The sequence below is a fragment of the Echiichthys vipera genome (assembly GCF_963691815.1).
Source record: "Echiichthys vipera genome assembly, chromosome: 4".
Taxonomy (NCBI): domain Eukaryota; kingdom Metazoa; phylum Chordata; class Actinopteri; order Perciformes; family Trachinidae; genus Echiichthys; species Echiichthys vipera.
Window position 1 is genome coordinate 24,686,548 of NC_139829.1, and position 16,490 is coordinate 24,703,037.

At 40.7% G+C, this 16,490-nt stretch overlaps 1 protein-coding gene across 1 annotated transcript; it reads right to left on the reverse strand.

Annotated features, from left to right (window-relative positions):
• Positions 1–430: 430 nt before the first annotated feature.
• gfpt1 (glutamine--fructose-6-phosphate transaminase 1) lies at positions 431–15,545 on the reverse strand. The gene is made up of 19 exons (XM_083912057.1): positions 15,475–15,545; positions 13,048–13,155; positions 12,371–12,478; positions 12,128–12,253; positions 11,977–12,035; positions 11,759–11,893; positions 11,610–11,671; positions 11,447–11,526; positions 11,243–11,351; positions 10,928–11,091; positions 8,826–8,921; positions 8,343–8,440; positions 8,110–8,230; positions 7,600–7,757; positions 5,164–5,278; positions 4,573–4,700; positions 4,210–4,377; positions 3,632–3,793; positions 431–2,190 (listed from the first exon to the last, which is right to left on the reverse strand). The coding sequence occupies exons 1-19, from the start codon at positions 15,479–15,481 to the stop codon at positions 2,146–2,148; spliced, it is 2,049 nt and encodes a 682-aa protein (XP_083768183.1). The 5' UTR covers positions 15,482–15,545; the 3' UTR covers positions 431–2,145.
• Between the last annotated feature and the right edge of the window lie 945 nt (positions 15,546–16,490).

The following is a 16,490-nucleotide window of genomic DNA, read 5'->3' on the forward strand; positions in this document are numbered from 1 at the left end:
TGGTGGTTGTGATTAGTTGCTGCTGTACACCGTGCTTGCACTCTGCCAATGTTTACTGTCTATTTGCATGACCATCTTGGCCCTCTCGGCTTGGTGCAGTAACTTTAGATACAGCGTCTCAACCATTATGGCTTTATGTGGATTCGTCCGACCATTACTGTCCACTTTTACTTACTCCACACAATCATTTGGGACCTGTCATGAGCATCCCCCTGAATGTCTCCTGGACTCTTTGTATAAAATTATACAAAACTAACTATTTTTAACCTTTTTTAAAAAATGTTCTAATATTCCAAATGTAAGTGTATAACTACTTTTGTACTGACTTGTTTTTATTCTAATAAAATAATTATAACGTTTGCTGACTAGTCTACTCAACACTTCCACACCATGAACCACATTTTCTCATGGAATGAGCTTGGACACTTAAAAAGGTCAGTACTTGACACTTTATTGCATCGGCTCTACGGACAGTGCCCCACTCCCTCAGTAACCCAACAGCTTCCAACAGATGTTGCTAGGATTCAGTGCAGTGTCTTTTGTCAATGCCTCCAGTCAAGAAATCAAAATCTCTTTACAGTGTGTGTGTTGGTTAGTACCTGTAACATTATCCAGTTCAAATCAAATCCTTTCATTGCCTCAGGAGAAGCTCAATGTTGGGTGGGAAAAGAATTTGCAAAAGTTGAGTTAAGGCTTGATGCAAAAGCAAGATAAATATTTTTTTGATCTTAAATATGTAATGGACTTAAACAAAAAGCCACATCTCCTAATTCTTCACTACATTGCTTGTATACAACATCCCTCTTTCCTTGGCGTTTGAAGCAGACATTTGGGAATCACAAACACACAGCTGACATCTGACTTTCTATCTAAATAAACATCTGCAGGATTACTTTCTGCCATAAAACTGTGTATATGCCTCCCTTAGGCCTCAAAGCATCTTCATACCACACAATCTACCAGCATCAGTACATGTTTGGCTACAATATAGGATTAACATATAAAATATATGTTTTTGTTTACAACTGCCAAAGATTTTTTGGTTTGACAGGACATTTCAATTGACAGTAACATTCACATTTCAAACGAAGAGTAACTTCAATAATATAAAATTCCTTGAAAAAAGAAAATTCTATACAACAACAACAAAAAAAAAGGATAGCTACAAATGGTCCCAATATTGCAGTAGTTGTGGTAGCAAAGTGTGGGCTGCCAACTGGGTGCAACTTCTACTTCAGGTTAGTAACTTCATCTCAGTTGAATTACTTCAGTTCATAGCATAAATGTAAACCTCAGACCGAAATTAGCAATAAGGTCAGCATAAGAATCTAACAGTAAATTGTGCACAAATAGCTTGAAAGTAACAGAAAAGGTGCATGGTAACAAAACTAAATCTCAACACGCGCTGATGTCAGTATTCTCATTAACTAAGCCCGCCAAGACCAGAGTTTAAAATCCAAGAAGATTTTACGAAGCAGCATTTCTGTAATCTAACTTTTGATGTTGTTCCTGCAGTAAATTGTGTGTCCTCAGACCAAAGTCCAAGAGAAGAAAGAAAACGAGTCAAAACTGGCAAATTGCGTTGCAATTACAAAGAAGCGATGACCTGTGGCTGGGAATGATTTAAGACGGTCGTTTACTTTAACTGTAGAGTAAAGACACTTCGAATGATTAGCTGCCAAAGAAAAACATCCAAACTAAACTACAAGCCATTGAACTGAAGAAAAAATAAAAAAAGAGCCTGTAAGGTCTTTAAAACCTGACTCAGTCAACAGCTTCAACAGCAGCTCCAACAAGCTCCCAGTGAGACTAATCAGCAAAGACAAACAGCCAAAATGGTCAAAGTCAGATGCTACTGCTTCACAAACCCTGTGCGTAATGAATATAGGTCAGTGGCAGCCCAGACCTCGCCCCCACGAACAGCCACAGCTTCTTTAACAATTAAAAGACAATGAAGGTTTCAAAAAGGTTTCTGGGAAAATAGACAGTGAAATACAGGTAATATGCAACAGTGGGATAAACAACTGTTGAGTAAAAGATTGCATTAAAAAGAGCCATTACACAAGACACATAAACGGGACATAGTTTTCTCTTGATTTCTGCACGCGTTTGAATGCGCATCCGCCATGTGATGATTGGTGCGGCTCATTCTACCGTCACAGACTTGGCCAGGTTTCTTGGACAGTCCACCTGTATTTAAACAGAACAAACAGCCGTATGAATGGACAAGTATTACAGAGCTTCTGCTGTCAAATAAATGCTACTGTCAAACTACAGTATGAAATATGACAAAAAGACACTTTAATGCCAGCAATATGACAACACTGCTCTCATAATTCCAAAATCCTCTGCCAGACCGCTTCTTGTCCCTCAGACTTCAGATACTTGGACATATTTGAAAGAAAAAAGTAGAAAAAAGGAGGGTGGGCGTCTACCAGAGCTGTGTGCACATAAATGTTTGCTTCTCTGTTAGAACAGCAGCCTAATTTGGCACGGTTATGGATAGTTATTGACTTAAAAACAAGAGCTGAGAGACTGCACTTTCAGGATGTCTCTCTGATGTAAAGTGCTCTAAAAGCAGCATCAACACTGGCTTTATTTACACGGCGTACTTCAGTTAAGATGTTTACTTTGAACTTTGAGGTTGTGTGATACAGAAACACCAGTGAAGTATGCAAAAGGTACAACAGCTAGTACCATCCTGTTTAAATAGAAAGCTACATCTAAAAATGGAATACATTGGTGCTCTTTGCCAACATGGGTTTTGTTACTGTTAAAAAAAACAAATGACAAATCTCAATTTGTGCACACATTGAGGTGTTTACACGCAATTGTAAGCCTTTCTATGTGGAGGCTAAACTCACTATCGCCCTCACCACAGTACTCAGAGATAGGGAGTTCACATGCTTTGTCCCAAAATTAGGTTACTTGAGTGAGTTAGGAAAACTGTGATCTGCTCATATAATTACTGCATGCTGTTGAAGCCTTTGCCATCAGAGCATCCAGGGGGTGCACAGCCAAATAATCAGGGACACTGAGCTTTCAATTAGAGAGAAAAAAACACATCTCCCTTATAATGAGGCGCAGCATATTTTGGACATTTCACCTCTAAATGTCAAAACCATTGTTCTCAATTTGTATACTCTTATGTGAGCATTTTCCACACTGAACAGTGTATGTGAACCATGGCCTATTGGAGATACTGAATTTTTTTTGTTAGAAGTGTGACTGCAGATGCAAATGGTGGAGATGTGGGAGTTGAGAAACTGATGTTTTACTGCATTCTTGTGTCTAAATGGTGGAGTCTGTGATTCTGAAGAAAGATTGATATTTCAACTCAACACCCATACAAACACCCCTCCCAACCCTGTCATTGCTCCTTCAGAACATGTGCTGCCTTTGTCTTTATACATCCATGGCCCCTGTCCCATGAAGGGAATAGAGTTTTTTGTTTCTCCACAACAGACTATTTCAGCGCACACACAGAATGGACCATGCCGAGATATTTGCTGAATTTGACAAAAAATTGAATGGCAGTCTCTAGCTTTAAGTGACAGATGATTTAAAAATCCTGACTGTTTGAGCGATGATGTTTTTCAGTTACTACTGAGCCTGAAGGAACAGTACTTACGTCGTAACCTCGAAGAACAGCCAGGTGGAAGGACAGCAGCTGCAGCGGGATGACGCTCAGGACGCCCTGCAGACAGTCCACACAGTGAGGCACTTTGATGGTGCGGCTGGAATTCTTGGCGGATTCGTAATCGTCTTTGTCACAGATCACGATGGGGCGGCCCTGTAAATCAAACAAAGCAAATTATGTGTCAATGTGGTCCTAAACCTGGATATGAAAAGTATGGGTTTCACACCTCTTAAACCCACATCTGCTGCAGATTACCAACAGCAGTGATGTCATGCTGAAAAGACTCCTCCCTTGTATTTACTGGAGGTGAAGGATTAGAGGTGTGGCACGGACAGAAAAATAACTCAACAGGCAAAATGTGCTGTGCTGATCAAGAGTTTGGAGAGTTTAAAATATAAATTAGGAATTGTGGAGTCTTCAGACGTTTTGAATCGCAATTATTGCACAAAAAAAAAAAAAACAGAATTCAAATGAATTGACCAAGTCAGTTGATGAAGATGTACATTTGTAAAAATTCACAGATTAGATATCAGATATTTCTTTTTTTTGGGGGTGTGCATAGGTCTTACCTGGCGGGCAACAATTTGCTGCAGGGCGTTCTGGCATTTGATATAAGTGTGGTCTCTCATGATAATCATGATGACCGGCATGAGTTTATCCACCAGGGCCAGGGGACCGTGTTTCAACTCTCCAGCCAAGATGCCTTCTGAATGCATGTACGTGATTTCCTTGATTTTCTACACAGGATGACAGACACCCACAGGTTGAGAAAATCTAGCAGCCAGACCACACAGTCAGCATGGCAAATAATTCCTTGCACACAGTTATTGCTTTTATAAAAGGCCTCCTGAGACACCTGGTAGTTTTAAAACATTGATGGAAAGAAAAACAATCAGATGAGGCTGGCAGAAAAGAAGGTTGCTCTTGCTCACCAGTGCTCCTTCCAGGCAGGTAGCATAATGGTAGCCTCTGCCCATGATCAGTACACTCTTCTGCTCGTACAGCTCTGTTGCCAAATTCTGGATCTCATCATCCAAACTGAGGACCTCCTTAATCAGATCTAACAGCCATAACAGAAAAACACTTGATTAAGAATTCTTTTGAAAAGTGTCAAAGTGGAAGCAAAAACAACCACCAAAATCAATCATAATCGTGAATAAAATACTCGTGTCAACATGCTGTTGCTGTCACATGCTGGAATATGGTCTCAGACTCATAATGTTGGGCAGGGAGCGTTAGAGTGGCCAGGCATTCCTCATTACTTTACCATTAAGGACAAGAAATCATATGTTTTAGATCCAGAGAATCATGCGAGCCTTCAGCTCTCTCTTTCTCTGATCCCACTCTCATCACTTGGCTTCCTCTTCTAAGAGGAGTGTTTGAACAAACAACAAAAAAAGAAACAGGCTTTGGGTGTAATTGATCTTTGCTCTGAGAACTGGTTTTCCATCCCTATACATTTAAAATGTCACATGTGATGAGGATGTCTCTGGCTGAAGCAGAATACTCGTTGCTTGATTTACCTGGAAGCACTCTCAGGCCCTGGATTATCTCTCGGCGTCTGGGCTGCATGGAAATCCTGTCATCGCACATCAAGAGTGCAAACATGATCAGGGCCACAAACTGACTGGTGTAGGCCTGCAGAGCAAGGTCAGAGAAGCAGAGTGTACATGTTAATAATGTTGGCATTATAGTGCAACTTCTGACTCACATTTTCATACTTGTTTTCCCCATCCAGCGATTCATAAAGAAACAGCTGTCTCATGACCCGTGCATGAACGTGGAAGTGATCCCGAAACTACCAGTGGACATCGTAACATCCCTTGTTGTGACCCCATTACTAAATGTATAGTAGTTTTCCGGTTTTGCAACTTAGTATTGAATACAAAGTAGAGTTTTTGGAGTCTGCGCTTCTTGTCTCCCTGTTTTGATAGCAAACTGTCTCCAGATAATAATCTACACCAGATGACAAATGGAAGGAGAGGTTGTTTTTTTTTTACTACACGCTAAGAAGCATTTAAATGCATGCAGTTGAGCTCTCTCAAGCTAGTGCTGCTCATCCTGGATAGTGAACACACATCAGCACATCAGAGAGTGCACCCTCTGATCTTTCTGAAAATGTCACTGCTCCCTCACAACCCCAGCACATCTGAGACTGCTGTCATCAACGCCCTCTCTCCCTCTCCCTCTGTTCCTTCGTCTCTGAGCACGTTTGAAAGCCTTCCATGCCCATTTGGGAGATTTAATCAGTGCTTGAGTGAAGCCAAGTCATTTCACGGGACCCTCCAGACTCAGAAATGCCAGTGTCTAGGGCCAAGAAAATAGCTGTAAAACCTTTACACTGTTTTTTTTCTCTCTCCCTGACAGCACGCTAACCACAGCCTCTCAGAACTCTGACAGTCTGTGCTGGTGGGTCAGATGTGGCAGCATATTTAATCCACATAGTTAACTGTGGTGATTCTGTATTCACGTCATCAACTTTTAGTGTCTTTCATGCATAACATGCCAACTGTTACCCTGCAAAGATGACCACCCCTTACATACAGCTGAAACATGAACACATTTCTCTCAAACCCACACAGTTGTGGTGTAGAAACGGAATTTGTTACCCTATAAAGTCCCCAAGGATACATCTACGTAATTCATGAAGCCACTTTTTTCCCTCATTTAGTCGGCTGACCTGCCAGAAGGATTTGCCTTTTGATAGCATCAAAGTAACTTGACTCCATTTACTCTATAAATCATGAATATGATTTTTTTTTCTCTTATCCAGTTAATACAGAAAACCTCATTAGCATTCAACACAAAATGGAGGCCAAATATATGAATTTGGTGTCACTTAGCAGTTGGGTGTAATATACATGTTCTCCAGTAATTTCAAGAGCTAGGTTGCAACATTTGGTTGAGTTGGGTGTGGATGTGTGGCCCAGCCAGCCTAGCAGTAAATGATGGCGTCTCTGAGGCGTGCTCTGGGGCTTTGGAGCAGCAAGAGAGTCCCTGAGCCAAGCCCAAGGGCTGGGCCAGGGAGGGACCTGCTCTACTCTCTCTCTCCTTACTAACTGTTGCTGGGGCTCCACTACCTCTCTTTACATGATTTGAGATGAGAATATCAGACTACTTCAACTCCCCAAGGGTTCACAGTGGAGAAAAATTTGGGGCCAAACTCACAATGGAATTTTCATCTGGGTTTCATTCAGTGTCAGGGGGCGTTGAGTTCATTTATGAGATGATGTAACAAATTGGTGTACAGTTTCCTCAAACTCAGTATAAAAAGGTCACTTCACCCAAAATATAAGTATGTTTCTTGTAACCAGGGTCTATCATGGAAATATTTTACTCCTCATCTGGATTTGTGATTTAGCAGTACCTAAATACATACATTTAAACTGTCAACAACTGGTCTGTCGTAACAAAAGTATGGGCAAACCTCCCTTCAGTGACAAGTTGGATAACTGACGAGTGTCAAATTATTTCCAAGTCTATAAAATAAATAAATAAATACTATTGATAAGACAAAAGACAGTGGTGCCTGAAGTTATGTCTTTAAAGTGCTTTTTCCTGAAAAGCATTTCAAAACTCAGATATTCAATTTCAGAATACAGAAGACAAAGTCAACAAGTTCATTAACATTTGAGAAGCTGGCACCAATATAGTTGTGGCATTTTTTTAATTAAAAAATGATTATCAAAAAAAAAGTTGACCAAATAATCATTTAATTAGCTATTCGTTTCAGCTCTAATTATAACAGAAAGCCTGGAATATTGTGTGATACTGTCATCATTTCAGATCATAATTAATTATTGTACATTTGATGGCAGCAGCCTTGGAAGGAGGAAAATACGTGTTTTGCATTTTGTGTGACCTAAGCCTTTAACCGAAAAATGCACGTTTGTAGATGTAGATACTGTAAACATTTCCCAGCTATCACAGCTTGCTGGAATACAGAAAAACAGGCTCACCTTAGTGCTGGCTACTCCGATCTCAGGCCCGGCATTGATGTGGACTCCACAGTCGGTCTCCCTGGAGATGGAGCTGCCCACTGTGTTGGTGACGCCCACAGTCAGGGCTCCTCTCTCCTTACAGTAGCGCAGGGCCATGAGGCTGTCAGCAGTCTCCCCTGGAAAATCGGCAGGATTAGAAAAACATAACAGTTTATGCCACAATAAAATAATGCTGATTTATTAGTTTGTTAGGAAATAGCTTTTGCACAATATGGGACTGATCTGAGAATGCTTTACACAGAAAAACAAAATTACAGACACACACATACCCACAGTTTGAAAAAATAAATCACCCAAACACCCATTCAGAAGAATACAGCTAAACAGAACAGATACAGAAAACTTATTGCTTAGACTCAAGATGAGCATAAGAAAAACATAAATCAGGTAAAGTGGCTCTGAGAGACGGAAAGTGGACAAATTGGAAATGTGCAATAGATCGAGTCCAGATGGCACAGATAACCCCACCTGACTGGCTGATGAAAAAGCAGACATCGTCTCGGAAGACGGGAGTATTCCTGTCCAGGAAGTCACTGGCCAGCTCCACCATGACAGGCAGCTCGGTTAGCTCCTCTAGGACCTGGCGGGTCTGGGAAAGCAACAGAGCACTGCTCAGCATCATTCTGTTAAAACAAGCCAATGGATGAATTCAATGTGGATGGCACCACAGAAGAAAAAGCATCTGGTTAGTGGCAACTCACCGCTACCCCGGCATGGTAGCTGGTGCCGCAGGCAATAAGGATAAGTCGCCGACACCTCTGGATCTCTTTGATGTGGTCCTTCAGTCCACCCAGGTTCACTGAAAACATAGCAAACAGCTAAGTCATCATCCTGCTCCATTAATTTCCTCCTCATTAAAAAAAAAGGACCACAAGTAGAGAGAACATAAGAAGAAAACATTCACTGACAAGTAGCATATTTTGCTTTTTGTATGTAGCTCAGTTAAATTTACTCAAGCACAGTGTGAAATGTAACCAATATTATCTTGGTTAAACTTAGAGGAGCTGTAGTAATGTTGCCCTGAGCTAATGACTAAAATAATGTATTCATATGTGCTTTCCTTTCATGAAATCCTCAACAAAAGACATTTGAGCATGTGTAGCAACATGCATAATTGGACAGAGTTGAAAAACAGTGCATTTATAGGACTTTTATTACATCAATGCCTCATTGAGAAAACTTACCTGTGTTGTCGTCAAAGTTGATTCTCCCCCTCATGGTGTTGACCACAGACTCTGGCTGCTCAAAGATCTCCTTCTGCATGAAGGAGCTGAAGTTGCCTGTAGTGGGAGGGTCAGAAATCAGGGGACCACTTCCAACACTAGTTAAACAAGGTAAATGCCTCTTAAGAACAGTGATGGACTTTTTATAAAGTGCGAGTCCACATGAGGCTGTCAAAGAAAGGTCTTGTTGACACACATTAACACAAACCACAAGCTCAGGCTTTCCTGGGAATGTAGGGAGTATCTTGTTGCTTTATTAACATATTCAGAGCCAAAGAGTAAGCCGCCCCTTAAATGAAGAAAAACAAACATGAGACATCAGGGAGATAGTGTTTTTCCATCAATAATAAACGTGACACTGAAAAATCTGAGCGTTTTTCAGCCTGCCACTGATAGCAATTTGGGTCCTGCAAATTAGGTTATTCAGCAGAAAGCCTCCAGAAACTGTAACGGAGGAGAGAGGCAGAGTAATGACAGGACCACAAAGGAATGTCGAGAACAGCCAACATTAGTTTACCTCCGCCCTCTGCTGGATAACTGAGTAAGAGTCTGTGGAGTCAAAATTTACATTTTCCATTGTGTGGACTACCATGAGCCCCTTTCACTGACACCAGTCACAAAGTGCTTCACAGTCAAGGAAATGAAATAAAATACATTCAAATAAATAAAATAAAACAGAGATAAAAACACCAGATCAAATATACAAGGAGAACAAAAGAGAAAATACCACATGCTACCTAAAGGCCTGTCTGAACAGATGGGTTTTAAATTGCTTTGTAAAGAGCCTAGACTCCAATAACCTGCAGCTTATTTGGAGACTATTCCAAAGCTTAGGAGCTGCTGATGGAAAGGCACAATCTCCCAGAGTCTTAAAACTAGTCTGAGGTACATTTAGGAAGGCCTGAGCAGAGGACCTAAGAGCTCGGCTCCAGCTGTAGGGATGCAGAGCAAGATTTAAGGGTGTTCACATCCATATAGGATGAACAGAACAAGGATGTCACGTTTTTATACAACGTTCCCCAATTAAAGGACCCCACAGCACTTAATGCAAACTATTTTGGAGCTGCAACAAGTATCTATTAACTAGCTTGTCACATATGAGGATTTGCTGCTTTTTTTTAATAAAAGTTATATTATAACTAAGATAAGTATTATTATAAAAGTAATATTTTGTGGTTGATAAAACATCCTGATTTACGACATCATAAAGGGCTCTGCAAAATTGATATGGCTGCTTTTACACTACTTTTTGACTAACTGGGAAAATATTTTGCAGATTAATCAATAACAAAAATAGTGGAATAAGCACACAAGCATTCTATAGAGTTATGTGACAAGATTGCTACTGCTAAGATTGCTATGAGGCTACAGCTAATAGCCAGTTAACAGCACAAAGACTGAAAACAGCGACCCTGGCCCTCTCAGTAACAGAATCCACTTTCCAATACCTCTGAAGCTCAATAATTATTAATGTTAAATCTCATTTATTAATCAGCAACCGGCGGTCCCAGCCAAGAGATGGTCCCATATGAGATGTGAGACATTAGGATCCATCTTCTCATCCAACTCTCAAAAAAGCTATCAAGCGTATTTCCCATAATGCAGAACCATTCATTTAATTTGGGGGACTCTGTATAAAAAGTGCTACAAAACATACACTGTTCATTTAATGTAAATGTAAATAGTCTCAAATTTAAGCTAAAATGCACACTTTAATCTTGTTAGCCTTTGTTTGGTACATTTAAAATCCAGCGTAAGCTAAAAAGGTGAGGGCGATAAAGACCTGCAACTCAGGGGTCATTGTAATGATAGTGTCTTCCCTGGGGGTACTTCTAATCCAGCAGGGTTGTAACTAGCTGGATGACCTGATGGCCTCAAGGCTGGACGTTAACAGCCAGCTCAGCTATTTAAATAGTCAGTCTTCAATTAGGACTTGCACAATAATAACAGGGTTCAGGACAAAATTACAGGACAGTTCCCCGATGATTTATAGGCACATATGTGAAAGGGGAAATGTATGGCGGGGAGAACATGAACAGATCAAAGGCTCACCTTCCACTCACCCTTCATGATTTGCTGCAGCTCCATCTGCAGGGTCTGAATGGCGCGGGCAGGATAGTCTCCGGCCCTACGCTTTATCCTATGGATGGACAGCCGGCCTTCCATCACGGCAGCCACATCGTCGTCCTCCAGGAAGATCACCTGATTTGTGTGCTCGATGACGGCACTGATGCGACAAGAGAGAAGATTTAAAAACAACATCAAAACATCGGATTTACACTCCACAGATAAAGCTGGGATGTATGGAACTAGGGAGCGCGCTTCATGGAAAACTACAGATACCTGCAAAAGGTTTATATATTAAAGTATTTGCTTACCTTGCATCAGAGGCAAAGAAGTACTCCACAGCTTTCTCATCCACAGGGAACAAGCAGGTGTCCTGGTCCATCCTGGGGAGGGCAGTGCAGCCCTTCTTGTCTTTAGTGGCTGAGGGAAAAAATAGAAAAGAAAAACGGAACCTCATTCACACATGTGCAATCACACATGGACAAAGTAGACTAAAAATAGAAATTTAGACTTACCGGAGCGATAGAGCACAGGAATTTGATCGGAGGACAGCTTGTGATCGCTCCTCACCCCCATCAGTAATGGACTTCCCCTCCTGCATAACAACATTTGTATAAGCCAACAATACCTTAATCTGCAATAAATTACTACTGTTTGGCAGCATCAGTTGGAGTGTACCTTGTGCCAACTGCCTCTCCAGGATAGTGCACACTCTTGAAGACTAGGGCAAAAGCTCCTTCCTGGCAGGTGGAAGAAAAAAGACATTAGACAGCACTTTTATCTGCTGATCATTTCAGAAGCAGCAGTGGTAATGAGCTGTTCCTTACCAGCTGCTGAGTCACACGTTCCACCAGTGTAGCGAAACTAATGTCATCGTTCTCTCGGTTGTCATACATGTACTTCACCAGTTTGGCAATGCTCTCTGTGTCAGTCTCTGACTCAAACTCGTAGCCTTTGCTCTCCTGTGGTGATGGAGAGAGGGAGAGTTAGTCCTGTCTTCTGTCAGAGTGATGAAAATAATTGTTTATGAAAAATATTTGTTTACCAAGAATTTCCTCAGGTCTTTGTAGTTGGTGATGATTCCATTGTGAATAACAATGAACTCTGCAAACCAGAAATATTATCAGAAACTTTAAGATATCAAAATAACGGCAAAGGTAAAAAAAAAAAGTTTGGAAGGATTTGGCTGTACCGACCGTTGGTCTTGTCAGATCGATGTGGATGGCTGTTAACTGGGCTTGGTACACCGTGGGTGGCCCAGCGAGTGTGAGCAATGCCGAGGTGAACATCAAACTCCACATCCAGGTCAATATCCTGCTGCTCTGAAGGTAAAACAAACACACGCCAACACAAACAATATTTAGAATCCCAACTGCACCACAGTCTGCAGGATGACAAGTCGACAAAGCAAAATGGTTGATTCATGGCACTTGTCTTACTGTTGATCTCCTCATCAAGAGCCTTCACTTTTCCACGTTGCTTGATAAGTTGGATGCTCTTTGCATTGGACTCCCAGTCCTTGCCATTGCCACCATCAATTCCTACGCCTAAGAAATAAAAAAAAAAAAAAAAAAGCATGAAAATGACAGTGATCACAAGTCCTTCAGTGTATATATATATATATATATATATATATATATATATATATATATGTATGTGTGTGTGTGTGTGTATATATATATTATGGTGCTATTGCCACTTTGCAAGTAAAGCCCTGTCTTTGTGGTCTTATGTCAGGATAGAAGTCCAACACAACATTCTGCTCAACTACTACATGGGAAACAAACTTTAACACCTGCATGACATAGCTCCATTAGTGTTGCAGTAAGTCTAAGTTACAGAGCAACACGATAATGGCTGATCAATTATTCACAGTGAACAGATCAGTTTGGCTTTGTGTTCCGAACTCATTAGAACAAATAAACAAAACATCAAGTGTGTGACTGATAAAATGATTTCTAATGTTGCATTGAAGTTATTGGGCACACTGCAAATACTATCAGCAACTTGCTGGTATTATCAGAATAACTGTCCTGCAGGCAGTCAGTGAGGGAACAGTAGAGGAAATTAAAAATAAAGTGTGCTGTTGATATGAGCCTTTTCCCTTCTTTCTCACCAGCTGAGTCGTAGCCTCTGTACTCCAGACGGTGAAGACCTTTGAGGAGGATCTCAAGGATCTCACGGCGAGTCCTCGGCACATGGTAGTTGAGATAGGCAAAGATTCCTGGGGAAGGGGAAGGAACAAAATGGCAAGGTTCAGTGCTGTGTTTTTATAAAATGATTTTTCGTAGTTTTTTTCATTACTTCTTTCTTTAAAAGTTTACTTAGAAGTGTGGCTGAAAGCATAGATTGATTGAAATTCGGGTCATGCGAGTGGTACATCCATGTGAAAGTGTAAGCATTGTTTTGCAAGGGACTCTCATGCTCAATGCTGTTTGCAGCACTGCAACTCTCGTGTGACCCAAATTTGTTTGTTAGATACGAAAATAACAAGGAGTGGGTGATATGACTGAAATAAATATCACAATAATAATACAAATATTTTTCATATAAAATATGCATCATAATTTGACAAATGTTTGCAAAATCACAGAAATAATCAGTTCTACTGCCATTAGGCCTACATCACACAAAAATCTTCTCGGAATTGTTTATTTGCACAACTGAATTTTTTAAGAACGAAAAATTCATTCATTCATTCATCTTCAACCGCTTATCCCGGGGTCGGGGTCGCGGGGGGTGCTGGAGCCGATCCCAGCTGACATCGGGCGTGAGGCGGGGTACACCCTGGACAGGACGCCAGTCTATCACAGGGCACATGGGAGTAGCCAGAAAAACCGAAAAATGCTACAGGCTAATCATACCGTCAATTATATTGTCTTTCTGACCAACACAAGTAAAGGCGGCTTCTGAAAGCAACAAGAATGCAATGTGATTCCTTTAGAAATATAAGTGGGACAACCTACTTAGTGATGTCAGCCTCTACTATTTACTAGCATATAAGTCAAATCTCTATTGTGTATAATATAAAAGAAACCAGTCTCACAGGTGTTACTGGAAAGAAACCAAACATATTTATTTTCTGTCTGTAAGTAGTAAGACCTGTTTAGAGATATTGTAGTACATACTGTTTGTACTACATTATCTCTCTCTCTCTCTCTATATATATATAGCTTTAGCATTTCGCAAGAAACAATTAGAGTGCTTTCTCATTCAAGGTTAATTTGGTCTTAGTCCAAGGTACGTGTATGTAACTATTAATGCAAATTAAAATCATCTTGGCATAAAATCTGCCAACAGTTTTAGGATTTTTACCATGTCAATCAGTAAATCTGACTAAAGTTTGCCTGTGTACAACTACAAAACTGACCCGAAGACTATTACAGTACAAGAACAGGCACATGTGACTCAAGACTGAAGCATTTCAATGACAAACACCAGCATTAATCAGCAGTCTTTCCTGTTGATGTTTGACACCAGTTAATAACTCACATCGACGGGAGAGTCACCATAATTATGCAAAGGGAAGGCATGAAATACAGCCCTGTTCACAGCTAAGCACGGACGGATGAATGTAAATATAGAGCCAGAGGGCTGCCTGGTTTAACAGAGCATTCATTCAGAACAGCAGATGATGGAGGGGGGCAGTCAGAGGGAAAATCAAGCAAGCACTCAAAAATCACAAGATTTGCTTAAGGAATATGTTTAACTGAAGTAAAAACAAAGCAGAGCAAAGTGGCACCTTGCTGTGATGGCAGATAGCCTAAGAATACCAACTAGTTTATCTGGTCTGATAGGTATACTCAGAGATAGTAGTGACAGTGATGGGAGGCAGACACATTAGTGAGAGGGCGTTAGAGGAAAGATACCAGCAAAGCATCTCAGCTACATTTCCCCAAACCCCTCATGACAAAGGGAATCATTTCTCAGGGTAACGTCACTTTCTCAATAAAAGTTTAACAAGAAGATAAGCGCAGTACGGCAACTATACACGACTTTTACATCCAACTAGTGGGCACGTCTTGTCACACTTTCATTTTTTATTTTTTTAGGACAAAATATATCAGGAAGACCACATTTCAAATCTGTAATTCCTCTCTGCCTAATGCCACATTAAATCATAGCTAGTCCAAACATTTAAGGCTAAATCAACAAACCAGAGTGACAGAGGTTTAGTGGGACGTTTCCACGATGTGTCATCATGTAGCCTTTAACAGTTAACGTTAAGCTGCGTTATCAGGAAGAAACATGCCAGCGTTACTCACAGATATCGACTTGGTCGTTAGACAGTGTTAACTTCCATATACTCAGATAGCGCGTACAGCAAAATGAAACAGTGGTTTCTTTATATAAGGCTAGCTAACAGCATCCCCAGCATCAGCTCATGTTGGCTAACTCAGGTTAGCCTCCCCGAGCTAATTTCAACTGAGCTCCTGTAGCCTAACCGGACGATGCTACCAGGATTTCCCTCTGTTCTAGGAGATAATGAATCATATATATTTACCACTGGGTCATATAAATGTATAATGTATTCAATACTCACCACACATGTCTACAGTTCGGCTGCCAGTTACAGCTACTCTGGTAACTGCTGGGAGCTGGGAACGCCTGTCAGTGAAGCTTCGCCCCCCTGTCGTGTCACTGAATCACAACCATCCGCCTTCTTCCATGGCGCCTTCTGATTGGTCGAGCGGCCTGTCAGTCAGGTTGTACCTACAGACGCAGGCACTCCTGACGTGGCATCAGGATGCAGATCCGTGACAGTCATCAGAGCGGACCCGGTGCTGCTTGCTATCCTGTACAAACATAAAGTCAACATTACTGCGCAATGCCAGGGCCTGTGCTCTCTGCCAGCTGCAAACGGATACATGGTAGATCGCAGTAATTGTAAACGTCGCAGCACTATTACCCAATTGTCGATTATTGCCTGGATTAAGAATTTGTCAATAATTTGTTAAATGATGTTTTAAGAAAAAAACAAACTTAAATAGACTAAGTCCAAAGTCCTTTAGCAAAACCCACAGAGTTTCATTAACCTTTATTTAACCAGGATATTCCCATAGATTTAAAATATATTTTCCAAGATAGCAGCATAAAACGTTCCACAATTAAAAACAAAAACACACAACTAAACATGATAAAATATCATTAAAAATAAATAAATAAGCAGAGTCCTTAATCCTGCTTTTGAACTGATCCATGCTAATGAGGGATTCCAGGATGAAATGATCCTGTCGTTTATTCTAAGATAAAGGTGCTAAATATCTAAAAGCACCTTCACCAAACACAGTACTGGTTTGAGGAACATTGAACATAATAAGGCGACTAGACCGGGTGGCGCAGTTTGGACAAGTCACCAGAAACACTGTGTATTTGATAAATCACAGCCCTTCACCTTTTATTCATTAACTTTAACATATTCTCTACAGTCTACAGTATTGTATAGATAGTAGGTCAAAGCCATCTTTGCACTACTAACTATGTAATACTGCTGGGGAATAATACATCCACTTTGTTTTAATAAAGTAAAAAGAACATTTGATATAAGTTAAAAGTAAA

What these genes read in the sequence shown, in the direction of transcription:
- gfpt1 (XM_083912057.1), bottom strand. An exon ending in AACGTGTGACTCAGCAGCTG is followed by an intron (nt 11,672 to 11,758) that starts GTAAGGAACAGC and finishes TCCACCTGCCAG; the next exon opens with GAAGGAGCTTTTGCCCTAGT. An exon ending in TCCTGTGCTCTATCGCTCCG is followed by an intron (nt 11,352 to 11,446) that starts GTAAGTCTAAAT and finishes TTTTTCCCTCAG; the next exon opens with CCACTAAAGACAAGAAGGGC.